Here is a 26,345-nt window from a genome sequence, read left to right on the forward strand (position 1 = left end):
TAAATGAACTAATAAATATTCATTCTTAGTGAATAGTGTAGGATATACTTTAGGCTTTTTAAAATTAGTCTCTTCTCTAGCTTATGGGATGTACTTACTTAACTAAATGTGGTTGTTATTAAAGTACATGTCTAATTTAAAAGTATGTCATACCATGGAGACATTTATTTGAGTCTTTTAAACCAGGAACATAATTTTGTTCCTGGTTTCTGAGAGTAGCTGGCTTATACCTGGATCAAGAGGCTCTTTACCTTTGATAACTGCATAATAAAGTATTTAAATATATAAGGAATCTTTTGTTACTGTTCCAGAAGAAACCTCTTGCATACAATTTTCCAAATTGATACAAGTATATTCTCTTTGAATATACTCATGTTTACCTCTCTTTCCTGATATAATGTGTTATTAAAAAAAACTATGGTTGAAGATAAAGGCTTTTTTGGTCGGGGCATGACCTCAGCTGACCTGCACTCTGAGCCTCTGTTTACCGTGTGTAAAAGGCACACAAGGCCCAGGGCGCCACCTAGAGGCACCTGCAGGAAGGAGGGTTGGTGCAGAGCCGGAAGAGCATGCAGCCAGCCGGGGGTCGCGGCTCCTACAAAGGCACAGAGCATGTCAGTAAGCTGAGATTCTGTGGCTGAGACCACTGTTAAGAGCCTTCTGGCACTACTAATATCAGAGCCCTGTGGCTGACAGGGTCTTGGTGCTCCAGCTGGGTGTCAGGCCTGTGCCTCTGAGGTGGGAGAGCCAAGTTCAGGACATTGGTCCACCAGAGACCTCCTGGCTCCAGGTAATATCAAACAGTGAAAGCTCTCCCAGAGATCTCCATCTCAGTGCTAAGACCCAGCTCCACTCAAGGAACAGCAAGCTACGGTGCTGGACACCCTATGCCAAACAACTAGCATGACAGGAACACAACCCCACCCATTAGCAGAGAGGCTGCCTAAAATCATAATAAGGTCACAGACACCCCAAAACACACCACCGGACGCGGTCCTGCCCACCAGAAAGACAAGATCCAGCCTCATCCACCAGAACACAGGCACCAGTGCCCTCACTGGGAAGCCTACACAACCCACTGAACCAACCATCGCCACTAGGAGCAGACACCAAAAACAACAGGAACTACGAACCTGCAGCCTGTGAAAAGGAGATCCTAAACACAGTAAGTTAAACAAAATGAGAAGACAGAGAAACACAGCAGATGAAGGAGCAAGATAAAAACCCACCAGACCAAACAAATGAAGAGGAAATAGGCAGTCTACCTGAAAATGAATTCAGAGTAATGATAGTAAAGATGATTCAAAATCTTGGAAAAAGAACGGAGAAAATACAAAAAACGTTTAACAAGTACCTAGAAGAACTAAAGAGTAAACAAACAATGATGAACAACACAATAAATGAAATTAAAAATTCTCTAGAAGGAATCAATAGCAGAATAACTGAGGCAGAAGAACAGATAAGTAACCTGGAAGATAGAATAGTGGAAATAACTACCACAGAGCAGAATAAAGAAAAAAGAATGAAAAGAATTGAGGACAGTCTCAGAGACCTCTGGGACAACATTAAACTCACTAACATTCAAATTATAAGGATTCCAGAAGAAGAAGAGAAAAAGAAAAGGACTGAGAAAATATTTGAAGAGATTACAGTTGAAAACTTCCCTAATATGCGAGAGGAAATAGTCAATTAAGTCCAGGAAGCACAGAGAGTCCCATACAGGATAAATCCAAGGAGAAACATGCCAAGACACATATTAATCAAACTATCAAAAATTAAATACAAAGAAAAAATGTTAAAAGCAGCAAGGGAAAAGCAACAAATAATATACAAGGGAATCCCCATAAGGTTAACAGCTGATCTTTCAGCAGAAACTCTGAAAGCCAGAAGGGAGTGGCAGAACATATTTAAAGTGATGAAAGGGAAAAACCTACAACCAAGATTACTCTACCCAGCAAGGATCTCATTCAGATTCAACGGAGAAATTAAAACCTTTACAGATAAGCAAAAGCTAAGAGAATTCAGCACCACCAAACCAGCTTTACAACAAATGCTAAAGGAACTTCTCTAGGCAGGAAACAAAAGAGAAGGAGAAGACCTACAATAACAAACCCAAAACAATTTAGAAAATGGTAAATGTAAAATGTAAAAATGTAAATGGATTAAATGCTCCAACCAAAAGACATAGACTGGCTGAATGGATACAAAAACAAGACCCGTATATATGCTTTCTACAAGAGACCCACTTCAGACCTAGGGACACATACAGACTGAAAGTGAGGGGATGGAAAAAGATATTCCTTGCAAATGGAAATCAAAAGAAAGCTGGAATAGCAATTCTCATATCAGACAAAATAGACTTTAAAATAAAGACTATTATAAGAGACAAAGAAGGACACTACATAATGACCCAGGGATCAACCCAAGAAGAAGATAAAACAATTGTAACTATTTACGCACCCAACATAGGAGCACCTCAATACAAAGGCAAATGCTAACAGCCATAAAAGGGGAAATCGACAGTAACACAATCATACTAGGGGGCTTTAACACCCCACTTTCACCAATGGACAGATCATCCAAGACGAAAATAAATAAGGAAACACAGCTTTAAACGACACATTAAACAAGATGGACTAAATTGATATTTATAGGACATTCCATCCAAAAACAACAGAATACACTTTCTTCTCAAGTGCTCATGGAACATTCTCCAGGATAGATCATATCTTGGGTCACAAATCAAGCCTTGGTAAATTTAAGAAAATTGAAATCGTATCAAGTATCTTTTCCGACCAAAACGCTGTGAGACTAGATATCAACTAAAGGAAAAAAATCTGTAAAAAATACAAACACATGGAGGCTAAACAATACACTACTTAGTAACCAAGAGATCACTGAAGAAATGAAAGAGGAAATCAAAAAATACCTAGAAACAAATGACAATGAAAACACGATGACCCAAAACCTATGGGATGCAGCAAAAGCAGTTCTAAGAGGGAAGTTTATAGCAATACAATCCTACCTCAAGAAACAGGAAACCCAAATAAACAACCTAACCTTACACCTAAAGCCGTTAGAGAAAGAAGAACAAAAAACCCCCAAGTTAGCAGAAGGAAAGACGTCATAAAGATCAGATCAGAAATAAATGAAAAAGAAATGACGAAAACAATAGCAAAGATCAATAAAACTAAAAGCTGGTTCTTTGAAAAGATAAACAAAATTGATAAACCATTGGCCAGACTCATCAAGAAAAAAAGGGAGAAGACTCAAATCAATAGAATTAGAAACGAAAAAGGAGGAGTAACAACTGACACTGCAGAAATACAAAGAATCATGAGATTACTACAAGCAACTATATGCCAATAAAATGGCCAACCTGGAAGAAATGGACAAATTCTTAGAAAAGCACAACCTTCTGAGACTGAACCAGGAAGAAATAGAAAATATAAACAGACCAATCACAAGCACTGAAATTGAGACTGTGATTAAAAATCTTCCAACAAACAAAGGCCCAGGACCAGATGGCTTCACAGGCGAATTCTATCAAACATTTACAGAAGAGCTAACACCCATCCTTCTCAAACTCTTCCAAAATATAGCAGAGGGAGGAACACTCCCAAACTCATTCTATGAGGCCACCATCACCCTGATACCAAAACCAGACAAAGATGTCACAAAGAAAGAAAACTACAGGCCAGTATCACTGATGAACATAGATGCAAAAATCCTCAACAAAATACTAGCAGACAGAATCCAACAGCACATTGAAAGGATCATACACTGTGATCAAGTGGGGTTTATCCCAGGAATGCAAGGATTCTTCAATACATGCAAATCAATCAATGTGATAAACCATACTAACCAATTGAAGGAGAAAAACCATATGATCATCTCAATAGATGCAGAAAAAGCTTTTGACAAAATTCAACGCCCATTTATGATAAAAACCCTCCAGAAAGTAGGCATAGAGGGAACTTACCTCAACATAATAAAGGCCGTATATGACAAACCCACAGCCAACATCATTCTCAATGGTGAAAAACTGAAACCATTTCCTCTAAGATCAGGAACAAGACAAGGTTTGTCCACTCTCACCACTATTATTCAACATAGTTTTGGAAGTTTTAGCCACAGCAATCAGAGAAGGAAAAGAAATAAAAGGGATCCATATCGGAAAAGAAGAAGTAAACATGTCACTGTTTGCAGACAACATGATAATATACATGGAGAATCTTAAATATGCTACCAGAAAACTACTAGAGCTAATCAATGAATTTGGTAAAGTAGCAGGATACAATTTAATGCACAGAAATCTCTTGCATTCCTATACACTAATGATGAAAAATCTGAAAGAGGAATTAAGGAAACACTCCCATTTACCACTGTAACAAAAAGAATAAAATACCTAGCAATAAACCTACTTAAGGAGACAAAAGACCTGTATCTAGAAAACTATAAGACACTGATGAAAGAAATTAAAGATGATACAAACAGATGGAGAGATATACCATGTTCTTGGATTGAAGAATCAACATTGTGAAAATGACTATACTACCCAAAGCAATCTACAGATTCAGTGCAATCCCTATCAAACTTCCAATGGCATTTTTCACAGAACTAGAAAAAAAATTTTACAATTTGTATGGAAACACAGGAGACCCCCGAATAGCCAAAGCGATCTTGAGAAAGAAAAATGGAGCTGGAGGAATCAGGCTCCCAGATTTCACACTATACTACAAAGCTACAGAAATCAAGACAGTATGGTACTGGCACAAAAACAGAAATATAGATCAATGGAACAGGATAGAAAGCCCAGAGGTAAACCCACACACCTATGGTCACCTTATTTTTGATAAAGGAGGCAAGAATATACAATGGAGAAAAGACAGCCTCTTCAATAAGTGGTGCTGGGAAAACTGGATAGCTACATGTAAAAGAATGAAATTAGAACACTCCCTGATACCATACACAAAAATAAACTCAAAATGAATTAAAGACCTAAATGTAAGGCCAGACACTGTAAAGCTCTTAGAGGAAAACATAGGAAGAACACTCTATGACGTAAATCACAGCAAGATCCTTTCTGACCCACCTCCTAGAGAAATGGAAATAAAAACAAAAATAAACAAATGGGACCTAATGAAACTTAAAAGCTTTTGCACAGCAAAGGAGAACATAAACAAGAGGCAAAGACAACCCTCAGAATGGGAGAAAATATTTGCAAATGAATCAACAGACAAAGGATTAATCTCCAAAATTTACAAGCAGCTCATACAGCTCAATATCAAAAAACAAAAAACCTAATCCAAAAATGGGCAGAAGACCTAAATAGACATTTCTCCAAAGAAGATATACAGATTGCCAACAAACACATGAAAGAATGCTCAACATCACTAATCATTAGAGAAATGCAAATCAAAACTAAAATCAGGTATCACCTCTCAACAGTCAGAATGCCCAACATCAAAAAATCTGCAAACAATAAATGCTGGAGAGGGTGTGGAGAAAAGGGAAGCCTCATGCACTGTTGGCGGGAATGTAAATTGATACAGCCACTATGGAGAACAGTATGGAGGTTCCTTAAAAAACTAAAAATAGAACTACCATACGACCCAGCAATCCCACTACTGGGCATATACCCTGAGAAAACTATAATTCAAAAAGAGTCATGTACCACAATGTTCATTGCAGCTCTATTTACAATAGCCAGGACATGGAAGCAACCTAAGTGTCCATTGACAGATGAGTGGATGAAGAAGATGTGGCACATATATACAATGGAATATTACTCAGCCATAAAAAGAAATGAAATTGAGTTATTTGTAGTGAGGTGGATGGACCTAGAGTCTGTCATGCAGAGTGAAGTAAGTCAGAAAGAGAAAAACAAATACCGTATGCTAACATGTATATATGGATTCTAAAAAATAAAATAAAATAAAATGGTTCTGAAGAACCTAGGGGCAGTACAGGAATAAAGATGCAGATGTAGAGAATGGACTTGAGGACACGGGGAGGGGGAAGGGTATGCTGGAACGAAGTGAGAGAGTGGCATGGACTTATATATACTACCAAATGTAAAATAGATAGCTAGTGGGAAGCAGCCCCATAGCACAGGGAGATCAGCTCGGTGCTTTGGGACCACCTAGAGGGATGTGATGGGAGGGTGGGAGGGAGACACAAGAGGGAGGAGATATGGGGATATATGTATATGTATAGCTGATTCACTTTGTTATACAGCAGAAACTAACACACCATTGTAAAGCAGTTATACTTCAATAAAGATGTTTAAATAAATAAATAAATAAACAAAGAAATAAATTAATAAATAAAAAGAAAATAAAGCCTTTTAAAAAATATATGTGTGAATACAGGTTTATATATACTGTATATATACATTATATATATATATACACACACACATACACACACACACACACATACAGTGTGCACATACACACCATGAATGGAAAAGAATTGGCCAGACTGAATAGAAGTACACAACTGTCATAGGGAGCCATATTCTAGATCGTGTTCCATCTCTGTATCTTCACCAGCCTTCTCTCATCACTCACTACCTATGTGCTTTAGGAAAGAGAGACTTATGGACTAATGTAAAGAACTAAAGCTCTACAGACTTGGACAGATAAGGTAGGAGATCTCTTCCTGATAATCAAATGGCTGGTGGCTCAGGGCATTGAGATTTGTTCACAAAGAACTGAAGGCACAGAATAAACATATTTCATGTTGTGATAGATTCAAGGTTTGTTTGTAGTGTTCTGAGGTAGAATTATAGAAATGGCTGGTATTTTCTCTGCAATGAAATTTATTATTTTTTTAATAAAGAGAAATGAATCAATGAATTTTATTATTTTAATGAGTTTTAGCTGCAAAGGTGCATAGAGAGCATCTGGTCCAGTGGTTCCCAGCTCAGGTTCCTGAACCACTGGGGTCCTCTGAGCTAGAAACAGGAGTGACAGTGGTGATGGTTCTGTAAGCCATTTTCAGAAGCTTAATGGAAATCATACATTTACCTGCATTATGACCACAAGGTCTGTTATTGAACAAATGGAGTTTGTTTGGTTTATTAACTCTCAATATACTGTCAGGGTCCATTTTAATTTTTTAGTTTCTTTTTGAGCAGTTCTTACTATTTTATGTAATGATTGATATTCATTACTTATTTTTTCATAGACATCTTCCAAAGAACAAAGAGAATTTGCTTTAGAAAAGAAAAAAAATTCATATTATCTTAGCATTACCATACTGGCCAATTGGACCCTTTCATAAATCTAAAATACATTTTTGAACCTTAGTGATCTTATTTTTCTTGCATCTTGAAATATTTTTCTGTTTCATCATCATAGATATTATTTCATCATTTTTCATTAACTGTTCTCTACTATGAACTCATGAATCAATGAGTAAACAGTATATCTCTAAGAATGAAAAGGAAATATGATATTTTCATACAGTTAATCTTTCGCATAATATTTTGTGATAGGAACCTTGAAAATTCTGTTTGCTAAAATGATGTAACCATATTTTTTTTCTTTTTTGATGGTATTTATATACCAAATTTTATTTCATATAGTTTGTAACAAGACAACTGCTGAAGGCAAAGGCAAAGACAAAGATGATTGAAAGGAAATAGATTATGTAGAAATGAAACAATTTATTGGATTGATCACATTAATTGGTAATTATAAATTTAATAATGAAAATGTTTTACAATTATAGATCAAAGAAGATGGCTGGGCCATCCTCTCTTCAACAAAAGTGTGAGCCATAACAGTTTTTTAAAGTGTTACATTTTGATGGTGCAAATACAAGAAGAATTGGAAGTAATTATAAGCTAAAACCTATTAATAGAATTGTATTTGTAATCTAGAATCACTTGGGTGGTGTAGGTGTGAGAAAAAACAGAAGTAGTAAGTTAGAATTTATTAAAGATGTATTTGAAATCTGGAATCAGGATATATGAAATGCTTATATTTAAGGCTTGTACATGACAAATCCACGATGCACAGTTGATGCGCAGTTAGCTGCATTCAAAGGATGTAGCTCATTTTGGGTGAATATACCTTCAAAACCAGGAAAATAGTGGAATATAATGAGTTTACTATACTTTGTTATTAAAATCCCCAGTAATTAATTTTCTTTCTTTTTAAATAACAGCTTTATTGAGATAAAATTCACATATCTAAAGTTTACTTTTTAAAATATTTCAGTGCCTTTGAGTGTACTCACAGAATTGTGCTACCAACAGTGCTATCTAATTTTTAGAACTTGTTCATCATCCTGAAGAGATACCCCCATACCCATTAGTATCACTCCCCATTGTCCCCTCCCCCCCTCAGCCCATGGCAACCAGTAATCTGCTTTGTCTCTAGTGATTTGTCTGTTCTAGACATTTCATATAAATGGAATCATAATATGTGTTCTTTTGTGACTGATTACTTTCACTTAGCATAATGTTTTCAGGGTTCATACATAGTAAACCATGTATCAGTGTTTCATTCGTTTTTATGGTTGAATTATATTCCATTATATGTGTATACCACATTTTGTTCATTCATCAGTTGATGGACATTTGGGTCAGTTCCACATTGGGGCTACCATGAATAATGCTGCTATGAACATTCGTATACATGTTTTTGGGTGAACATATGTCACTTTTATTGTGTACATATCTAGAGTCATATGGTAACTCTTTATTTTACATTTTGAGGAATTGCCAAACTGTTTTCCAAAGTGGTTGCACCATTTTACATTACCAACAGTGTATAAGGGTTCCAGTTTCTCCACATCCTTGTCAACACTTATTACTGTCTTTTTAGTTCTAGCCATCTAATTGGGTATAAAGTGATAGCTCATTGTAGTTTTGATTGGAATTTCCCTAATGACTAATTATGTTGAACATCTTAGCATGTGCTTTTTGTCCATGTATATCTTCTTTGGAGAAATGTCTATTTATATCCTTTGCTTTTTTAAATTGAATTCCAGTAGTTGGTTTTCAACATCTCTTATTCTTCTGTAAATTATTTGAAAGTAACAAAAATATAAAAATGGTTCATTGGTAGTAACCGTTATTATTAATAAATGGTAATAATTTTTTCTTGGTAAATTGAGGGTTAAATTTTTTCAAAATATACAATCTGTTTTGGAGAAAAATTTAAAATGCAGATGCTGGGAATCTCTCATTGGCCTTCTCTTTACAGATGAAAAACTTGAGAGCAAGATTGAAGTCAAACAGTTAAATATCTAGAAAAGCCTTGTGTCTTAGTTTCTGATCTACTCTTTATTTTAGTTATCTTTGTCTAACACCATGGTCTTAGTATTATTTGGTGTACAATATTATATGTTACAGGTGTACAATATAGTGATTCACAATTTTTAAAGGTTACACTTCATTTATAGTTATTATAAAATATTTACTGTATTCCCTGTGTTGTACAATATATCCCTGTAGCTTATTTTATACCTAATAGTTTGTACCTCTTAATCCCCTACCCCTGTATTGCCCCTACCCACCTCCCTTTCCCCACTCGTAAGCACTAGTTTGTTCCCTGTATCCGTGAGTCTGTGGAAGCATTTTTTTTAACATGGAAGAAAAATCAGTGTCTACTTGGGTCTTGATTTTTATATTTTCATCTTTTATATTACCTTCTGCTTTTCATGACTATACTCCTAAACCAGTTTTTATGATGAACCGTGGTTTCAAGCTATTGTATAATGGTGTCACTTGCTAACTTGTGCTGTTGGGAAAGGGTTTGGGCCCTCATCGAGGGAATTTCTTGTGGCAAAGTGGGCAAAGCAGAACAAGAGCCACAGCCACAGTCCCGTTTTTGGTGAGCTCATAAGGTCCCTGCACAGTTCTCAGCAGTGACATGGAAGGCTTACAGCTTGCTCATTCATGCCCCATCAAGTCCAACCTTGCCTACTCCTACCCTTTTCCCCATTCTCTTCCCCGATGGATTGTGAAAAGTAGCTCACTGAGAAGCCTAAGTAAATGTGTGTATTAAGCATTTGCTTACCTTACTGGAGGTAAGCAAACAGCCCTCCATCCTCACTTAGGTACTTAATACCTTTCAGTTATACAAGGTTTAGAGATTGAGAGCTGGAGGCCAGTGTCACAAGAAGAAAATAGAAGATGCCAAGTAGACCCCTGCCCTTATGTGTAAGTGGCTTCCTGACTTGCATTTGGGCTTTTGTGAATATTCTTAGAGATGAGTCAGATTGTCTGATTCTAAGAACCATAATTAGGCTTTAGGTCTCTGCTCACCCCCAGCCATTCATACCCAGGTGCTTCTTGCCACTTCCCTAAACATGTAATACTCATTGAACTGTTCAGTATGTGTCCAGGAACACATTGTGGAGAAATGTAAGAAACTCCCTGTATGTGAAATAAAAGATGTTACCTGGTGTTTTCAATTATTTTAAAATTTGTTTTTTCTATCTTTTTTCTAGATATTGAAAGATATAGTAAAAGATATGTGAAGGTGTACAAAGAAGAGTGGATACCAGGTAATTGTAAAACTGAAAATGTTCAAATAATCTTTAAAGGCTATCTCCCTACCCCATATTTTTTAGGACAAATTTTGTATTTTCACCATAGGAAAATAGAGTCTGGCTCTTTTCCTATAATTAATTAGCAACATGTATCTTTTGAAAACTAAGAAGAAAAGATTTTTATATTGTAACACGGAAGGGTTGAAGTGTTTTTGTGGAAATTCTTAGGATACTTTGTTTTTTTTTTATAAACTGGGGCTCACCAGAACCATTGGGTTTTCCATTTCCTTTTGCCACAATCACAGTTTTAGTCTCTAATACCAGTAGTCCTCACTTCTGTGCACCTGCGTGATTTTATAGCTTCTGAGGAGAAAGCAAGTCTATTTTTATGAATATTTTAAGCCAAGTATGTGTATCTTCCTTTCTTCCAGCAGGCATAGACTCTTTTTGATTAAGATGCCTTTTCAACAGAACCATACCTAAGAGAGTTTTTTTTTTCCAACATTCACAAAATTGCCTTGGATAGAGACAAGGTGAAAGGGGGCTGCAGAGAACTCATCCAGTTCATTCATTTTATAGAAAATTAACAGTTGCCATAGAAATGAAGAGACCTGTCAGGACGACATGGACCATACTACTAAAACCCAGGTCTCCTCATTTTAACTCACTTTCCTTTGACATCTCTGTCCTTGGTGTGTTATAGAAACTGCCTGTATGTAAATGCATAAGTTGCATTTACAGCATTATTGCTTTCCTGACTTACAGTGCTCTTTCTTTTCAGTGCCGATTACTGATAAGATTGTGTCCCTCTGAAAACACTGTCTTAGGTCTCTCATTTCTTCTACTTCATAAACATTCATCTCTAAATGATTCTCTTTAAATACTTTCTCATGATCACCTGTGTATTGTTTATAAAAAGAAACATATTTAAAGCAAAATTTATTAGTTCGGCTAAAATAGCTTGAGATATAAATGTTTTCTACAGAAGACACTGAGTTTTTCTTTTATTAGCAGGCAGCATTTTTATCTATTTTTATGTTGTTTCATTTTTCTAATTAAGCTTAAAAATGAAAAGGAAGTGACAAATTAAAGGAATTGTTTAATTAATGCAGACAAAATTATTAATTGGAGAGAATTTACTTTTCCATAGCTATTTGTATTTTTAATTTTAAAGTTTTCCTATAATTATTAGAATTGTTTATTTAGTTTTGCATGCATTAGGATTGTGATCACATATTTTAACTTTTGAAAAAAAAATTTTATTACATAAGAAATACATATCAACTACAGGGCTTCCCTGGTGGTGCAGTGGTTAAGAATCCGCCTGCCAATGCAGGGGACACGGGTTCGAGCCCTGGTCTGGGAGGATCCCACATGCCGCGGAGCAACTAAGCCCGTGCGCCACAACTACTGAGCCTGCGCTCTAGAGCCCACGAGCCACAACTACTGAGCCCACAAGCCTAGAGCCCATGCTCTGCAACAAGAGAAGCCACCACAATGAGAAACCTACGCACCGCAACGAAGAGTAGCCCCTGCTCACCGCAAATAGAGAAAGCCGGCGCGCAGTAACGAAGACCCAATGCAGCCAAAAATAAATAAGTTAAATAAATAAATTTTTTTAAAAATACATATCAATTACAGAAAACTTACAAAATACAGAGTAGTTAAATAAATAACACTTAAGAAAAACAGCTGTAATCCTAACACTCACAAGGAATTACTGTAATATTTTGTCCCCAACCTAGAGCTTTCTCTGCACAAATATATATAAAAATATTTATATGGTAGGTTTATTTTTTAAATGGAATTCTATATGTATTGTTTTAGAAGCTTTTTTAATTTACCAGTATATCATGAATAACTTTTCATGCCCATAAATATTTTTCTATATTTTTTTGTTGTGAAAATTTCTGTATTTGAAATTAATTATATAAATACTATATAGCTGTTAAAAGAATGTTGTAGAAATTTTATAACACTGTTTCAAAGCTATTTTAATAAACTTTTTTTCTTCATAGGAGAAAATACATCACTGTTATAATTTGATCCCAGCTAAATATGTATAGTCAGATATTAAGAAACTTTATTTCCTTTGCATGAGCAACTATCATGTTCTTTAAATAGTTATAGCTAGTGCCAGTAATTCCTAGAGGAAACTGCCATTTTTATATTTCTCCTTTTGTACACACAGATTGGAGAAGACTCCCTAGAGAGTTGATGCCAAGAAAAAAATGCAAAAAAGGTACATTAACTAATATAATAATAATAATCCAGGTGGGAAAAGGTTATTGCTTAACTTCCATTTAATATGGAACTGTCAATCTAATGTTACACTCAATGTTCTGAATGCTTTTTCTTAAAATATTTTTGACATTATGATTATTTTGTTGGAGCCTTTTGCTGTTGATTTTTTGTTTTGTTTTCTTTGTTTCTGTTTGTTTAATTGTTTTTCCTTTAATTATGGAATTTTGATGTGCTAGGAAAGACTTTTCAATTATGTAGATATTCTCATTTGCATATTTGAAAGTTTTAAAATGATTATACTGGCTATATTTTAAGTTTTTAACTAAAACATTTGGAACTGGTAACGTTTGGGAACTGTCGAATAGAACTTTATGGTGTATATAAAATATCACAGTGAAAGCTTCTGTTGTGTTGTTCTTTCATAATTCCACCGAATACAAAGTTGTTGAGCATCTACTATTGCCAGACACTGTGCTAAGAGGGATAAAACAGTGAGCAAAGTAGGAGTAATCCTCGCCCTCACCGAGCTCACAGTCAGTTGGAGTAAAGACATTAAACGTAACACACTGTCTTCACTGGGAGGCCAGGGAAGGGTTCTTTGAGGAGGTACAATTGAACTCCATATCGAAGGACGAGTACAAGCTTGCTAAGATGAGGTTGTGGGAGAGACATTGGAGAAATTAGGTTTTTTAATGTGTTTTTATTGTTGAGTTTTAGGACTTCTTTGTATATTTTGGATGATAGTCTGTAGGAAAAACACTCTTGCTGGGTGTTTGTCCTTTCCTGTCACACCACTACCACATTCACAGCAATTCTGACACCAGATGTATGGAGTTTTTTCCTGCACATCAAGCCATTCTCTGCAACACCAGCTGTGTCTCCTACAATTTAATTCCGTTCTGACACTAACTGGAGTTAGCACAGACCCTACAGATTAAGGGCTCCGTCCCAGGAGACTACTCCCCACTACAGATGTCAATCACAAGTATAGTGTGTCTCCAGGTTACCCACGACTTCTGTCTGAGTTGGCTACAAATCAGAGGTTCCCACGCCCTCCACCCCCAACCTTGGATTTGATTTGCTAGAACAGCTCACAGAACTTAGGGAAACATTTACTTACGTTTACCAGTTTATTATATAATAAAGGTTATGATAAAGGATACAGATGAACAATCAGGTGAAAAGATACGTAAGATAAAGTCTGGAAGGTCGCCAGTGCAGGAACTTCTGTCTCTGGGAATTGGGATGTGCCACCTTCTAGTACATGGATATGTTCACCAACCCAGAAACGCTTGGAACCACATACTTTGGGGATTTTTACGGAGGCTTCATCACATGGGCATGATCAATCATAAACTCAATCTCCAGCCCCTCTCCTCTTTTCCAAGGGATGGGAGATGAGGCTGAAAGTTCCAGGCTTCTAATCATGGCTTGATGTTTATGATAACCCACCCCATCCTGAAGCTGCCCAGCAGCCCACCAAGTGTCACCTCCTTAGAACAAAAGACACTCCTATCACCCAGTAAATTCCAAGGGATTTAGACACATATTAGAACAACAACAAAAAAACACACTATTGTCACTTCGGAAGTTATAAGGGTTTTAGGAGTTCTGTGCCAGGAACCTGGAGCTGAGACCAATATATATTATTTTCTATTATTTCACACAGTCCTTATTCAAATATGTCTTTTGAAAACATTTTCTCCCAGTCTGTAGCTTGTCTTCTTATTCCTTGACAATGTCTTTCATACAGCAGTTTTTAATTTTAATGTAGTCCAGCTTATCAGTTCTTTTTTTCATGGATCATGCCTTTGGTTTTGCCTCTCAGAAGTCATCACCAAGCTCAAGGTCATCTAAATTTTCTCCTATGTTATCTTTTAGGAGTTTTATAGTTTTCTGTTTTACATTTAAGTCTGTGATCCATTTTGAGTTAATTTTTGTGAAGGGTGTAAAGTCTGTGTAAATTCATTTTTTTGCACGTGGAAGTCCAGTTGCCTTTTTCTGTATTTATGTGGGTCTCTTTCTGGGTTCTCTATTTGGTTTCGTTGGTCTGTGTATTTATTCTTTCACCTATACCACTGTCTTGATTACAATAGCTTTATAGTATGTTTTAAAGTCAGGTAGTGCCAGTCCTCTAACTTTGTTATTTTTCTTCGGTGTTGTGTTGGCTATTCTGGGTCTTTTGCCTCTCCATACATACAGTAGAGTCAGTTTGTCGATTTCTGCAAAATAATTTACTAGGATTTTGATTGAGATTGCATTGAATTTATAGATGAAGTTGGGAAGAAATGACACCTTGAAGATATTAGCTCTTCCTATCCATGAATATGGAATATCTCTCCATTTATTTAGTTCTCTGATTTCATTAATCAGAGTTTTGTAGTTTTCCTCATATAGATCATTTTGTTAGATTTTTACCTAAGTATTTCATTTTGGTGGGTACTAATGTAAGTAGTACTATGTTTTTAATTTCAAATTCCGCTTGTCAATTGTTCATATATAAGAAATCTATTGAATTTTGTGTATTAACCTGTATCCTATAACCCTGCTATAATTGCTTATTAGTTCCAGGAGTTTTTTAGCCAGTTCATTCAGATTTTCTACATGTCCTCTGTGAACAAAGGAAGTTTTATTTTTTCCTTCCCAATCTACATACCTTTTGTATCCTTTTCTTATCTTATTGTATTAGCTAGAACTTCCAGTGAAATGTTGAAAAGCAGTGATGAGAGGGAACTTTCTTGCCTTGTTCCTGATCTTAGTGGCAGAGTGTCAGATTTTTATTATTAATGATATCAAGTTTTTCACCACTAAGTATGATGTAACTATAGGGTGTTTTTGTAGATGTTCTGTATCAAGTTGAAGAATTTCCCCTCTGTTCCTAACTTACTAAGAGTTTTTATCATGAATGGCTGTTTGATTTTGTCATATGCTTTTTCTGCATCTATTGATATGATCATGTGATTTTTCTTCTTTAGCTTGTTAATGTGATGGATTACATTAATTGATTTTGGACCAGCCTTATATCCCTGGGATAAATCCCCCTTGACTGTGGTGTATAATTCCTTCTATACATTGTTGGATTGGATTTAAGAATATTTTTTTGAGGAGTTTTGTATCTTTATTCATGAGAGATAGTGATCTTTAGTTTTCTTTCTCATAATATGTGTCTGATTTTGGTATTAGGGTAATTCTGACCTCATAGAATGAGTTAGGAAGTACTCCCTCGACTTCTGTCTTTTGAAAGAGATCTCCCTCCCCTTTTTAACAGCTTTATTGAGGTATAGTTGACATATAATAAAATGCACATATTCAAAACATACAATTTGGTGAATTTTGACATATATATTTTAAATGGAAGTATTTTTACTTTGTTTTATTTCAAAGCTACAACATATAAGAATATTTAGCTTGATTGAGAACAGAATTATTATATATTGAGATCTGATAGTTTACCTGCTGTCCTTTATACGCTTGGCTTTTCTTAGACAAATATATTATTTTCACAATAAAATAACATATGCTTGAATGATACTGGTCATGTCCTAGTGGATCACAAATTTTTAGCAGACTTTAAAGAGCTGAAAAGAATATATCTGATTTGGAGGAATTAATGTTCAAATACATCCCACCAACTGCTCATCCCTAGAATCACATATATACATTGATGATTTGTAAAAGCTTCCAGTGCATCAGGATTTTCATTTGTTGAAAAAGAAAACAACAAAACTTTCTTTTTCCATTCTTCTTAATATTTTTATTGCATATTATATAATTTTTGTGTTATGTTCCTGGTAAGCTTATACTCTCTCTTTTGTTAAAATGGCCTCCCCTGACTTACATGAAAGTAGACAATACCAAAAGAGCCAAAGACTGAAAAAGTTTGTTTCTTGAAGAACCAGCTATTGGCAGGTGTTGAAAGAAACAAAAAAATTGAAATATATGCACGTATTTGGCCAAAGATGAAAAAATATTCATGTAAATGTTTTGGGGTTGAAACAGTCTTTTAACAAATTTTCATAATTTGACACTTCTTTCTCAATTATAAATAATACATAGCCAAAATTGCTGAGTGGACTTGAATATGCAACTGACTTTCTTGGCTAAGAGATTAATAATTTTTATAAGTTTATTTACCTGACCATGTTCTATAATATCCATTTAACAGATTTATGTATATGAAATATAAATAATTTGATAAAAGCTCCTTAGAGAAAAAGACTTCTTGATGTAAGTTACATTCTTAGCTGGTGTTTTCTGGCATCAGTATTATAATATATATTGAGAACTTGTTCATATATGATATTTTATGTGCTACAATTCAGATTAAACAGTCTTTGCTCTCAAGGGGAACAGAGATAGTTACCCATCATTAAATCTAACTTTTTTTTTTATAACTTTTGTTTGAGCAAAACCTCACAAATATGTATGTTTGGGAGTTCTGAACTCAGTGACTCCCCGAGGGGCAATTTGGTATCACATAATAAATTGTGAATTCCATCAGTTATGGGTCATGCACCACAATCTAAAAATTTCTTCTTCTATAGGTTAAATGTTAATCTTTAACAAAATTAATCTTTCTGAGCCATATTTTCCTCTGTTACCAAGTAATTTCTGAGTATTTAGTTTGATTTTGGGAAAGAATGGTAATACTTTTTGATCACCATGGGACAATTTTGTAGCGTATCATAATGTTTTGGTAACTGACTAGCAGGATCTATATGTGAAACAATTCTTTATACCCTGCAGTTTCACATTAGCCTCAAAATGCAATATTTTTGATATAGCTTAAAAAATTTTATATCCCAAAGCTATTAAAACATTTTATTTATATTGCTTTGAGTTTTCAGATTCATATGATGGGTGTGTTGCATTTAACTATTTTAATCTTCATTACAAAGATAATGCTGTGCTGCCTTGAATATAACCTCTTTCTCATCTCTTTAACCACTGGCAAATACATATTTATTCTACACTTGTATGTTTTTTAATTGAAGTATAGTTGACTTACATATTATATTATATATTATATACATTATTATATTATATACATTATTATATTAATTTCAGGTGTACAACATAGTGATGTGATAACTTTTATACATCATAAAAGGATCACCACTATGAGTCTAGTTATCACTGATCACCATATAAAGTTATTACAATATTATTGACCTATTCCCTGCACTGTACATTACATCCTCGTGATTATATATTTTATAACTGGAAGTTTGTTTTTTATTTTCCCAAAACTGGTAAGATTGCCCTATTTAAAATTCCTGATCAGTGAACAGGAAGCCAGTGCAGATGATACATTTGTGAGAGCCTTTCACTGGCCCTCTAGTGCTTCTACCTGAGGGAACATTGTCGCAGTTTTGGCCCTGGGGACATTAAATGCCAGTTCAAATTTTCAGTAAAGATATCTGGTTGCAGTCTTAGAAAATATCCTATTAAGTGATTATCGTTTACTCCTCACCATGGAAAATTGGTGATGTGTGCTGATTTATTTTGTTCATTCTTTAGGAAAATTAATTCAGCCTGCAAATTTTGTGTGCCTGGTATGGCATACCAGCATGCTAGATGGCATATTAAAAGGCAAAGACATTTAATATACAATTGCTGTTATAGAAATATGTGTTAACAGTGGTTTTACTTCAGCAGGCCCCAAATCCAAAAAGGCAAAAGATACAGGCAAAGGCACTTCACTCACTAATACTGCAGATGTATTGAAAAAAATTGAGGTAAGGTTTTCTTCTTATTATAAGAACAAACTGAAAAAATGTCATACCTCTTTTTGTCTCCTTCCACCTTTCCACCTTCTCTCTCTTTTAAATAACGTGTACACTTGGCAGAGCCAAGCCCAGCATACAGGGTAACTAGCAAGGTTTGAACATTGTTGGCTAGGAGATATGGGGGCTCCATTCTGTGCTCTCTATGACTCACCTGTCAGCCTGCCTCACCTTTTGTCACCTGACTCCTTTCCCACTCTATTCCTCTTTTCCCCTTGCATTTGAATTATGCATGGGAAAGAAACATGAATGTGTATCTTTAAAAACCTCTCATTTTTTTCTCTTATTGGTATATGTGTATTTTTAATGCTTTTCTTCTGCTTTATGTTTAAGTGTAGAAGATTCTATTGAGGGAAAATCCTATCTTATGGCACTTATTTTTATATCTTTATTTTTTAATATTTCAAAAAAAGATGTAAAATTAAAGATTAATAAACTAAAAATATGCCCTCCCATCCCTGTCCCTAGCCATCCATTCAATTCCTCTATTTTAGACGGCCAGTGTTACCAGTTGCTTATATATCCTTCCAGAAACATTTTATGCATAGAAAATGCAGATTTTTTTTCTTTTTAATGACAAAAAAGTAGCATATTGCACTGTTTTGCCTCTTCACCTTATCACTTAAAATATCTTGGTAATGTTTCCATGTCAGTCTGTGAAAGAGTTCCCTCATTCTTTTCTTTTTCTTCTTTTTTTTTTTTTTGGCTACACTATAAGAATGAACCATAATTTATTTAATCAGTAATCTATTGATGGACATTATGTTTCATCTAGTGTTTCACCATTATAAATAATGCTGCAGTGAATCCATGTTAAGTATGTGATTTCACATGTTTAGGATAGATTTCTAGAAGTAGACTTGTTAGGTCAGCTGTTATGTGTACTGTATAATATCGAAAATATGGATAAATATTGGCAGATCATTCTCCAATGAGGTTATACCAGTTTATTCCCTTTATTCCCACTATCAATGCATGAATTACCTTGCATTGATGGTGATGGTGATGGTAATGGTAATGATGATGATGATAATGATAGCAGCTAGCGCTTTTTGAGAACTTTTTATATAGCAGGCTCTTTGATGAGCTATTTACATCCATTATGTGCTTAAGGCTTCATAACAACAAAGAGAGATGGGTATTATTATTCCTTACTTACCGATGAGGACGTCAAGGCTTGAAAACTTTTACTTGCCTGGCCAAGTTGGCATAGCTACCTGGTAACAGAAACTCATCTTTTTAAATTGTACTTTTGACCAGTACTTGAGCTGAAGATAACATGTCTGAAAATCAAGCCAGGAGGATTGTTGAAGGAATAGCAATAACTGTCAGGTTTTACTGTGGTGGAATGATGGATGGGGTTGCAGAACTAGCCATCTTGTATTGATTGAACACAGATTCTGACTGTTCTTAAAACTTCCTGGAAAGAAGTTGCTAAGATGACATGTGCTATAAGGAAGATAGATCTGGACCCCTGGATGTGGTTTCTCATCAGAACAAGTTGTATTTCCTTATTCCCTATATTTAAACACCTTTTTTCATTACACACATTGTTAAAACTGGAGTTTTACATCTAGAAATCCCAATGAGTTAGGAGCTTTATTTAATAGAGCAAAGTTAGCTTCCAGATGACTCCATTATTGTTCATTTCTTCAGCAAAAGTAGTTGCAAGTTTTCTTTAATAAAACTTCTGTGATGGAGAGGGAATGACATCCAGTCAAATCTCATGGTTATTGTGTGAATAATCAGACAGCAGTAAACTAATATTTGAGCTTATTTCTGTATGACATACAGGTGGCTCTGTGAGTGGTCTATAGTATTTAAGCTAGAAGAACTGTTAACTGTTCATAATTCAACTGTTTTCAAAGTGTTTTCACATTGTTCTTAAAATAAATCCATAAAGTAGTAGGGGTAAATAGTTATATCTCACAGAAGAGAAAATGGAGACTACTAAGATGAATTAAAACTAATACCTTAACACAAAAGGAATAAAGTGATGAGACAGTGTGTATGAGATCTTTTTTCTAAATTTCATAAATCTGGTATTTGTTAACTGATTCAGGTATTTTATTGGTTTGATTTAGGTCTATGTAGTAGAAATAAAGTTGAAGTTATTTATTTAAAGATAATTGAGGTGGCAGTAGTGGAAATCAAGACCTCCTAGTTCCTACGTAGCACTGAATGAATTCTATATTTAAAAATATTTTTACATAAATGGTTTAAATAATTCTGTTGCTAATTATTAAATAATAACTAATAGCATGATTTTTCAGATATAGCGTATACCTTGCACAGAGTTAAATAAGCATAGCACTACAGTTCCCTTTTAACTATACAGTCTTGTGGGTTGTAGGCCTTTTTACTAGGGTTTGATTAAAATAGAAAAGAAAAAAATTTCTTATCTTAATTAACATTAACATGTCATCATTATATGTATGTGTTTTTATAAACACTTAAAAAATCTGTAAATACTATTTTGTTTACATGCAGTTTTCCAAAGGGATTGCCAATTGGTAAAAATTGCACACATTATATTGTAGTAATAACTCATATAAGGTAACATGGATCAGTATGAAGATAAATCATCTTATGTCTATTACCTTGGTCTTATTTGTTCTACCTAAGTGGGGTAAGGTGACAGGAAGGGTAGAGTTTGAATTTTGATTAAAAATTTAGACTATCTGATGTAGTCTTTCATTGCCTTTGGTTTTCTTAAATTCAAATTTGAATGTAATTAAAGGGATTAAAAAAAATATTTAAGAACCAAATGGAATAGTTAAGTTGTAGTCACACCAAATACAAAATATGTTTTTTCTCTGTATGTAATCTACAGAGCAAATATCTTATAATAAGGTAAAGTATTTACAGATTTATGAATTAGTGTTCTGATTACTGATTAAGAATAATAGTGTTTTAGTTAAAGTGATCTTCTGCATTAATTATGAGTATTAATATATGAAATTATTGCTGTCCCCCACCTCCTAGAAAACTGGTGAAATTCTGTCACTTGTGCAAATTAAGCATAGAACAATTTAGCAAATGGATAGTAACAGTAATAAAAACAGGTCACTTTTTATCAAATGGAAAAAATTATTGGTAGTCATAATGGAAATATAAAAATGTAATCTTAAAGTTAAATCTCTGTCTTATGAGAAGGTGGCAGTGGTTTTAACAAGGTGGATAAGTGGAGCCATCAGGTAATCAAAGTTTCTCTAACTCTGCATCTCTTCTTTGCCTCCATTCTTAGAGTTGCTAATAATTGCTAATATTGACTGAGATTTGAGTTTTAATCTCTCTTTTCTTAATGTACCTGCCAGATACATTAAGAAACAAAAATCCTTGGAAATGGGAAGTAAATAATGAGGGAGAGCAGAGATAAGAACATGGATAAGCTGCAAATAGGATGACTTGATATTATTTTAAACAGTTTCACTTAGAAACTAAAACATAGACATTTTGAAATGTTACCATTACATTCTCTTTTCTCCTTTCATGTTTGAAGGAAAACAAAATAACATTCTGAAAGTGCTTCTCCATAAACAGAATCAACTCAATATTTTAGAAGGAGGTAGGATAGGAATCATAAAAATAAAGCATTGGGCAGCAGAGCTGATATCACAGCATGACTCAAGACCCAGTTATGAAGTAGCAAACTCAGAGAAAATACCAGTGTAATGACAGGCCATTTAGTCCCATCTTTCTTGAGTTAACTCACGGTGTCCTAGGTGGTGGCCTGGAGGCGTTGGTAAGGGAGGGTTAGAATTAGGGTGATAGGTAGCTGCTCTCTTGAGGTTGAGCAGGCAAGTCAGAGTCTAGTGGTTTCCATTTAAATTAATGAAGCTCATTTATACCAGGAATTGGAAAAGAGAGGTGATGGTGAAAAATCAGATGAGGAAAATGAAGAGAAAGAAGGAAGCAAAGAGAAAAGTAAAGAAGGTGATGATGATGAGGATGACAATGCTGCAGAACAAGAGGAATATGACGAAGAAGAGCAAGAAGAGGTAATGGTCTGTTCTGGGAGAGCAACAAAGTTAACTAAGCTTAAGGATGATCTAATATGGTATATAGTTAAAGTAAACCAACAAACAAAAACCAAGTTGATGGGAACCAGGGGTATATTATTATCACTGGCATCAAGTTCTTGGTACCAGGAGAATTATTATAGCGTTGAAATTATAGTGATACCAAATGGAATGTAGGAGGTAAAAGTAACTTGATAGGCAACTTTGAAAGTGGAAGTCCACAAGTTAAGGAAATTGATCAGATTAGTTTGAGATCAATATGCATACAATTTTAAGTCAGCAATAAGGTAATTAAGGGTTTAGTCACATAGGTTTGAGGGGGGACTCTGCAATACCATCAGGTTTTAAATCCCAAAGTGCATATGGACATTATCAGAGAACATTCATAATCCACCCTCAAGTATCTCAGTCAGAACTCAGTGTTTTAGATTTGGGATTTCCAACTTTCAGAAACGTGGTGCATTTCAAAATTAGCTGGAGTCAGTCAAGCAGGGTAAGTTTGTTGGTCACGGCCTCTTTGGGACTTTGTAAACGTCTCATGCATTAACCCTAGGCTGAGAGTTTCTTCTGCATTGCAAGTGACCATTGTCTTCACTCCATTTCAGCTTCTCACACCACACTCTGAATCTTTTTTTCATCTGAATTGCTCCACCTAAGAAATCTTTATTATATACTACAAGTACTTTACATTAAATTTTGGATTCTTATAAAATTTATATTGGTGTGCAGTGAGGGGGTACAGATGCATTTTTATCTGTTTCCAAATGGTTAGCCAGTTGCCTACCTCATGTACTAAATAATTTTCTTTCTGCATGGATTTGAAATTCTCTTTTATCAGCTATTAGATTCCTTCACCTACTTAGATGTATTTCTGGACTCTGTTCCATTGATCTATTTCTGAACTATCACTAAGATGTTCCAATTAATAGAAGCTTCTGATTATTTGTTAATATTTTTAGAGCATGTTACCCTTCTTTTTCAGAATTTTCCTGAATATTCTTTGGCTTTTGAAATGCTCTGTTTATAAAGTCTACTTGAGTTGAGCTGTGTTGAAATTTAGATTTGTCCTAACAAGAACAGCAAACATTAGGATTCTAGTAATTTCAGAATTCTGTATTGGGTCTTAACAGAGTCCAAAACACCACCAGTGGGTTTATATAAGTATATTTCATTAAAAAAAAAAACCAACTTTCTACTTTAATAAAGAAAGGATGTATATTCTGAGTGTGAGGCTGGGTGAGTCTGGGTATAAGCAAGCTTAAAGCCTTTCCAGATTTAAAGTTACTCTTTGCTCTTTCTAGCAATTAACTAATTAATGAAAAATTACTGCTAATTAACTCACCTGATATATATTGAGGATTTAAAGAGCATTTTGTTTTGAAGAGTAAAGTGGAGCAAATTATCTATGTAACACCTACATATAAAATTGAGAAAATATAGACCTTTTTCTTTCTGCAGTCTTTTGAGTGTTACAATTAAATAAAAAAGCAGGGGCCCAAATGAAGCCAAGAACCATTTAAGCCATCAATTTCAACAAGTTCTCACTTTGTACCAACCTTTGTATCAAGATTACTAATCTCACAAAATTACCTAACGCGAATCATTGAACATACGTGGAGGTGCTCATGTCTAAACACAAGTGGCATATGCTCAATTTGAAATACAGTATCTCTTCCTTACTCATTTCCACTTGTATGTACAAATTGGCTAGCTTATATTTTCACACAAGTGTCCTTGCCAAGATCTCACTTACAAGGTGGCCTCACTTGAACTCTCAACCGTGCCACTCCTCCCTGGTACATGGCCTCCGGATTCAGCCAGGTTTCCAGACTGTTGGATTTCTTGGCACCAGAGAAACCAGGCCAACTTTCTAGGGTCTTAGCTGGATACGGAACATTAAAGTGTTTAGGGAGGACAAAGTAATGAAATACATACCTGAATAATACAAGTTACCTTTCTTATATTATTTATATAAATCTATATATAAAATCCCACCATGCAGATACTAAAAAAGGTGATATCCAGGAGACTTTCTTTTGAGAATAGTCCCTATTTCTTACTCTATCATAATTTCTGCTGTAGATAGTAGAGATGTGGAGATTAATTTTGGGGGGGAGGGGGTGAAGTAGAAGAGAATCGCTTTATTGCTTTGCTAGGCCAAGGAGGCCACAGTGGGCTAATGCCCTCAAAACTGTGTATCCTGGAAATTAATTTTTTTATGGCAAATTTCAATCATTTACAAAAACTAGTGACTAGTAATATAAACACCTACAGACTCATCACCTAGCTTTAACAATGATCAATTCATAGCCAGCCTTTCGGCCACTCTTTCATCCACCCAGTCTGCTCCTTTTCCCCCCACTTCAAGCCCGCAGCTGCCTTGGATTACTTTAAAGCAAATCCCAGGCATTATATCATTTCATCCATAAATATTTCAGTATGTACTCAAAAATAAGGGCTCTTTAACAACATCACAATATCATTATCATACCTAACACAATAAAATGTAACTCTTTAATATCATCAAATATTAAACCAGTGTTCAAATAGTTTTGATTGGAAAAAAATTTTTTGCTTATTCCAGTTGGAATCCAGCTGCAGTCCATACACTGCAGTTGGTTAATAACTCTCTTAAATTTCTTTTAATCTATATCCAAAATGGATTTTTGAATTTTTGATAGAAAGCAGAAATATCGTGAGTCATTTACACAGATAGTAGTCTTACTCAGCCATAAGAATTGGAATGTTCCCAGGGGCTTAATCTCTCTTAATTTAAAAGAAACTGAGGGGCTTCCCTGGTGGCACAGTGGTTGAGAATCTGCCTGCCAAGGCAGGGGACACGGGTTCAAGCCCTGGTCCGGGAAGATCCCACATGCTGCAGAGCAACTAAGCCCGTGAGCCACAACTGCTGAGCCCGCGTGCCACAACTACTGAAGCCTACGCGCCTAGAGCCCGTGCTTCTCAACAAGAGAAGCCACTGCAATGAGAAGCCCACACGCAGCAACAAAGACCCAACACAGCCACAGATAAATAAATAAAATAAATAAAAATTAAAAACAAATAAACTGAGGGGCCCTAGATGTAAAATAATATGGCATCTTCTGCATTTGATTTAGTATCTTGAGGTCTTTTCGTTTGTTTGTTTGTTTTTTGGTAGGAAGCAAAAATCTCTCTGCTTATGCTCAGCTATGCATTGTAACTGGAAACCTCAGTTCTGGTGTATTCGAATGAATGTTAGTATAAATTGGCTTCGTTTCTTGAGTGTTTGTACATTTGTTTGGAGTAAGTGTTTAGTGCTTTAACTAACTAAACCATGTATCATCCCACTAAGGTATAATGAATGAGATGTATAATCCTATTAAGGTGTAATGGGCATCCGTTTATGTTCTTTTAGCTAGTTGGTACCTGAGAATAGAAGGAGATGGTGGTCTTGAGGAAGAAAGCACAGTTAGATATGTGAAAGTTAATGTGTGTTTTAAGCATTGAAATAACAGAGACTTCTTTTAAGCCTGGCATGTTTTCTAATTACCTAACTTTGATATTTATAAACTTATATTAAAGGGACAGCCTACATTATGTTCTTTAATGTTACTACTCATACTTTTAATGTTTACTGAGGAATATATCATTTCACTTAGGAAAATGACTACATTAATTCCTACTTTGAAGATGGAGATGATTTTGGTGCAGACAGTGATGACAACATGGATGAAGCAACCTATTAGCTATGAAATTTCTCAAAAAATATTTTTATGATACAGCTTCTGAACATTTGAACAGA

General features: G+C 35.0%; 1 protein-coding gene across 3 annotated transcripts in view; it reads left to right on the forward strand.

Annotated features, from left to right (window-relative positions):
- POLR3G (RNA polymerase III subunit G) overlaps positions 1–26,289 on the forward strand; it is a 38,156-nt gene extending 11,867 nt beyond the window's left edge. For 2 of the 3 annotated variants that reach the window (XM_061187989.1, XM_061187990.1), the window contains exons 4-8: positions 10,471–10,527; positions 12,704–12,754; positions 18,412–18,494; positions 22,397–22,543; positions 26,203–26,289. In XM_061187989.1, coding sequence (XP_061043972.1) covers positions 10,471–10,527; positions 12,704–12,754; positions 18,412–18,494; positions 22,397–22,543; positions 26,203–26,289 — 425 coding nt within the window. Of the gene's footprint in view, positions 1–10,470; positions 10,528–12,703; positions 12,755–18,411; positions 18,495–22,396; positions 22,544–23,014; positions 23,057–26,202 lie in introns of those variants that run through there. The other variant, XM_061187991.1, reaches the window with a different exon arrangement.
- Positions 26,290–26,345: the final 56 nt, after the last annotated feature.

Source organism: Eubalaena glacialis, chromosome 4 (assembly GCF_028564815.1).
Source record: "Eubalaena glacialis isolate mEubGla1 chromosome 4, mEubGla1.1.hap2.+ XY, whole genome shotgun sequence".
Lineage (NCBI taxonomy): Eukaryota > Metazoa > Chordata > Mammalia > Artiodactyla > Balaenidae > Eubalaena > Eubalaena glacialis.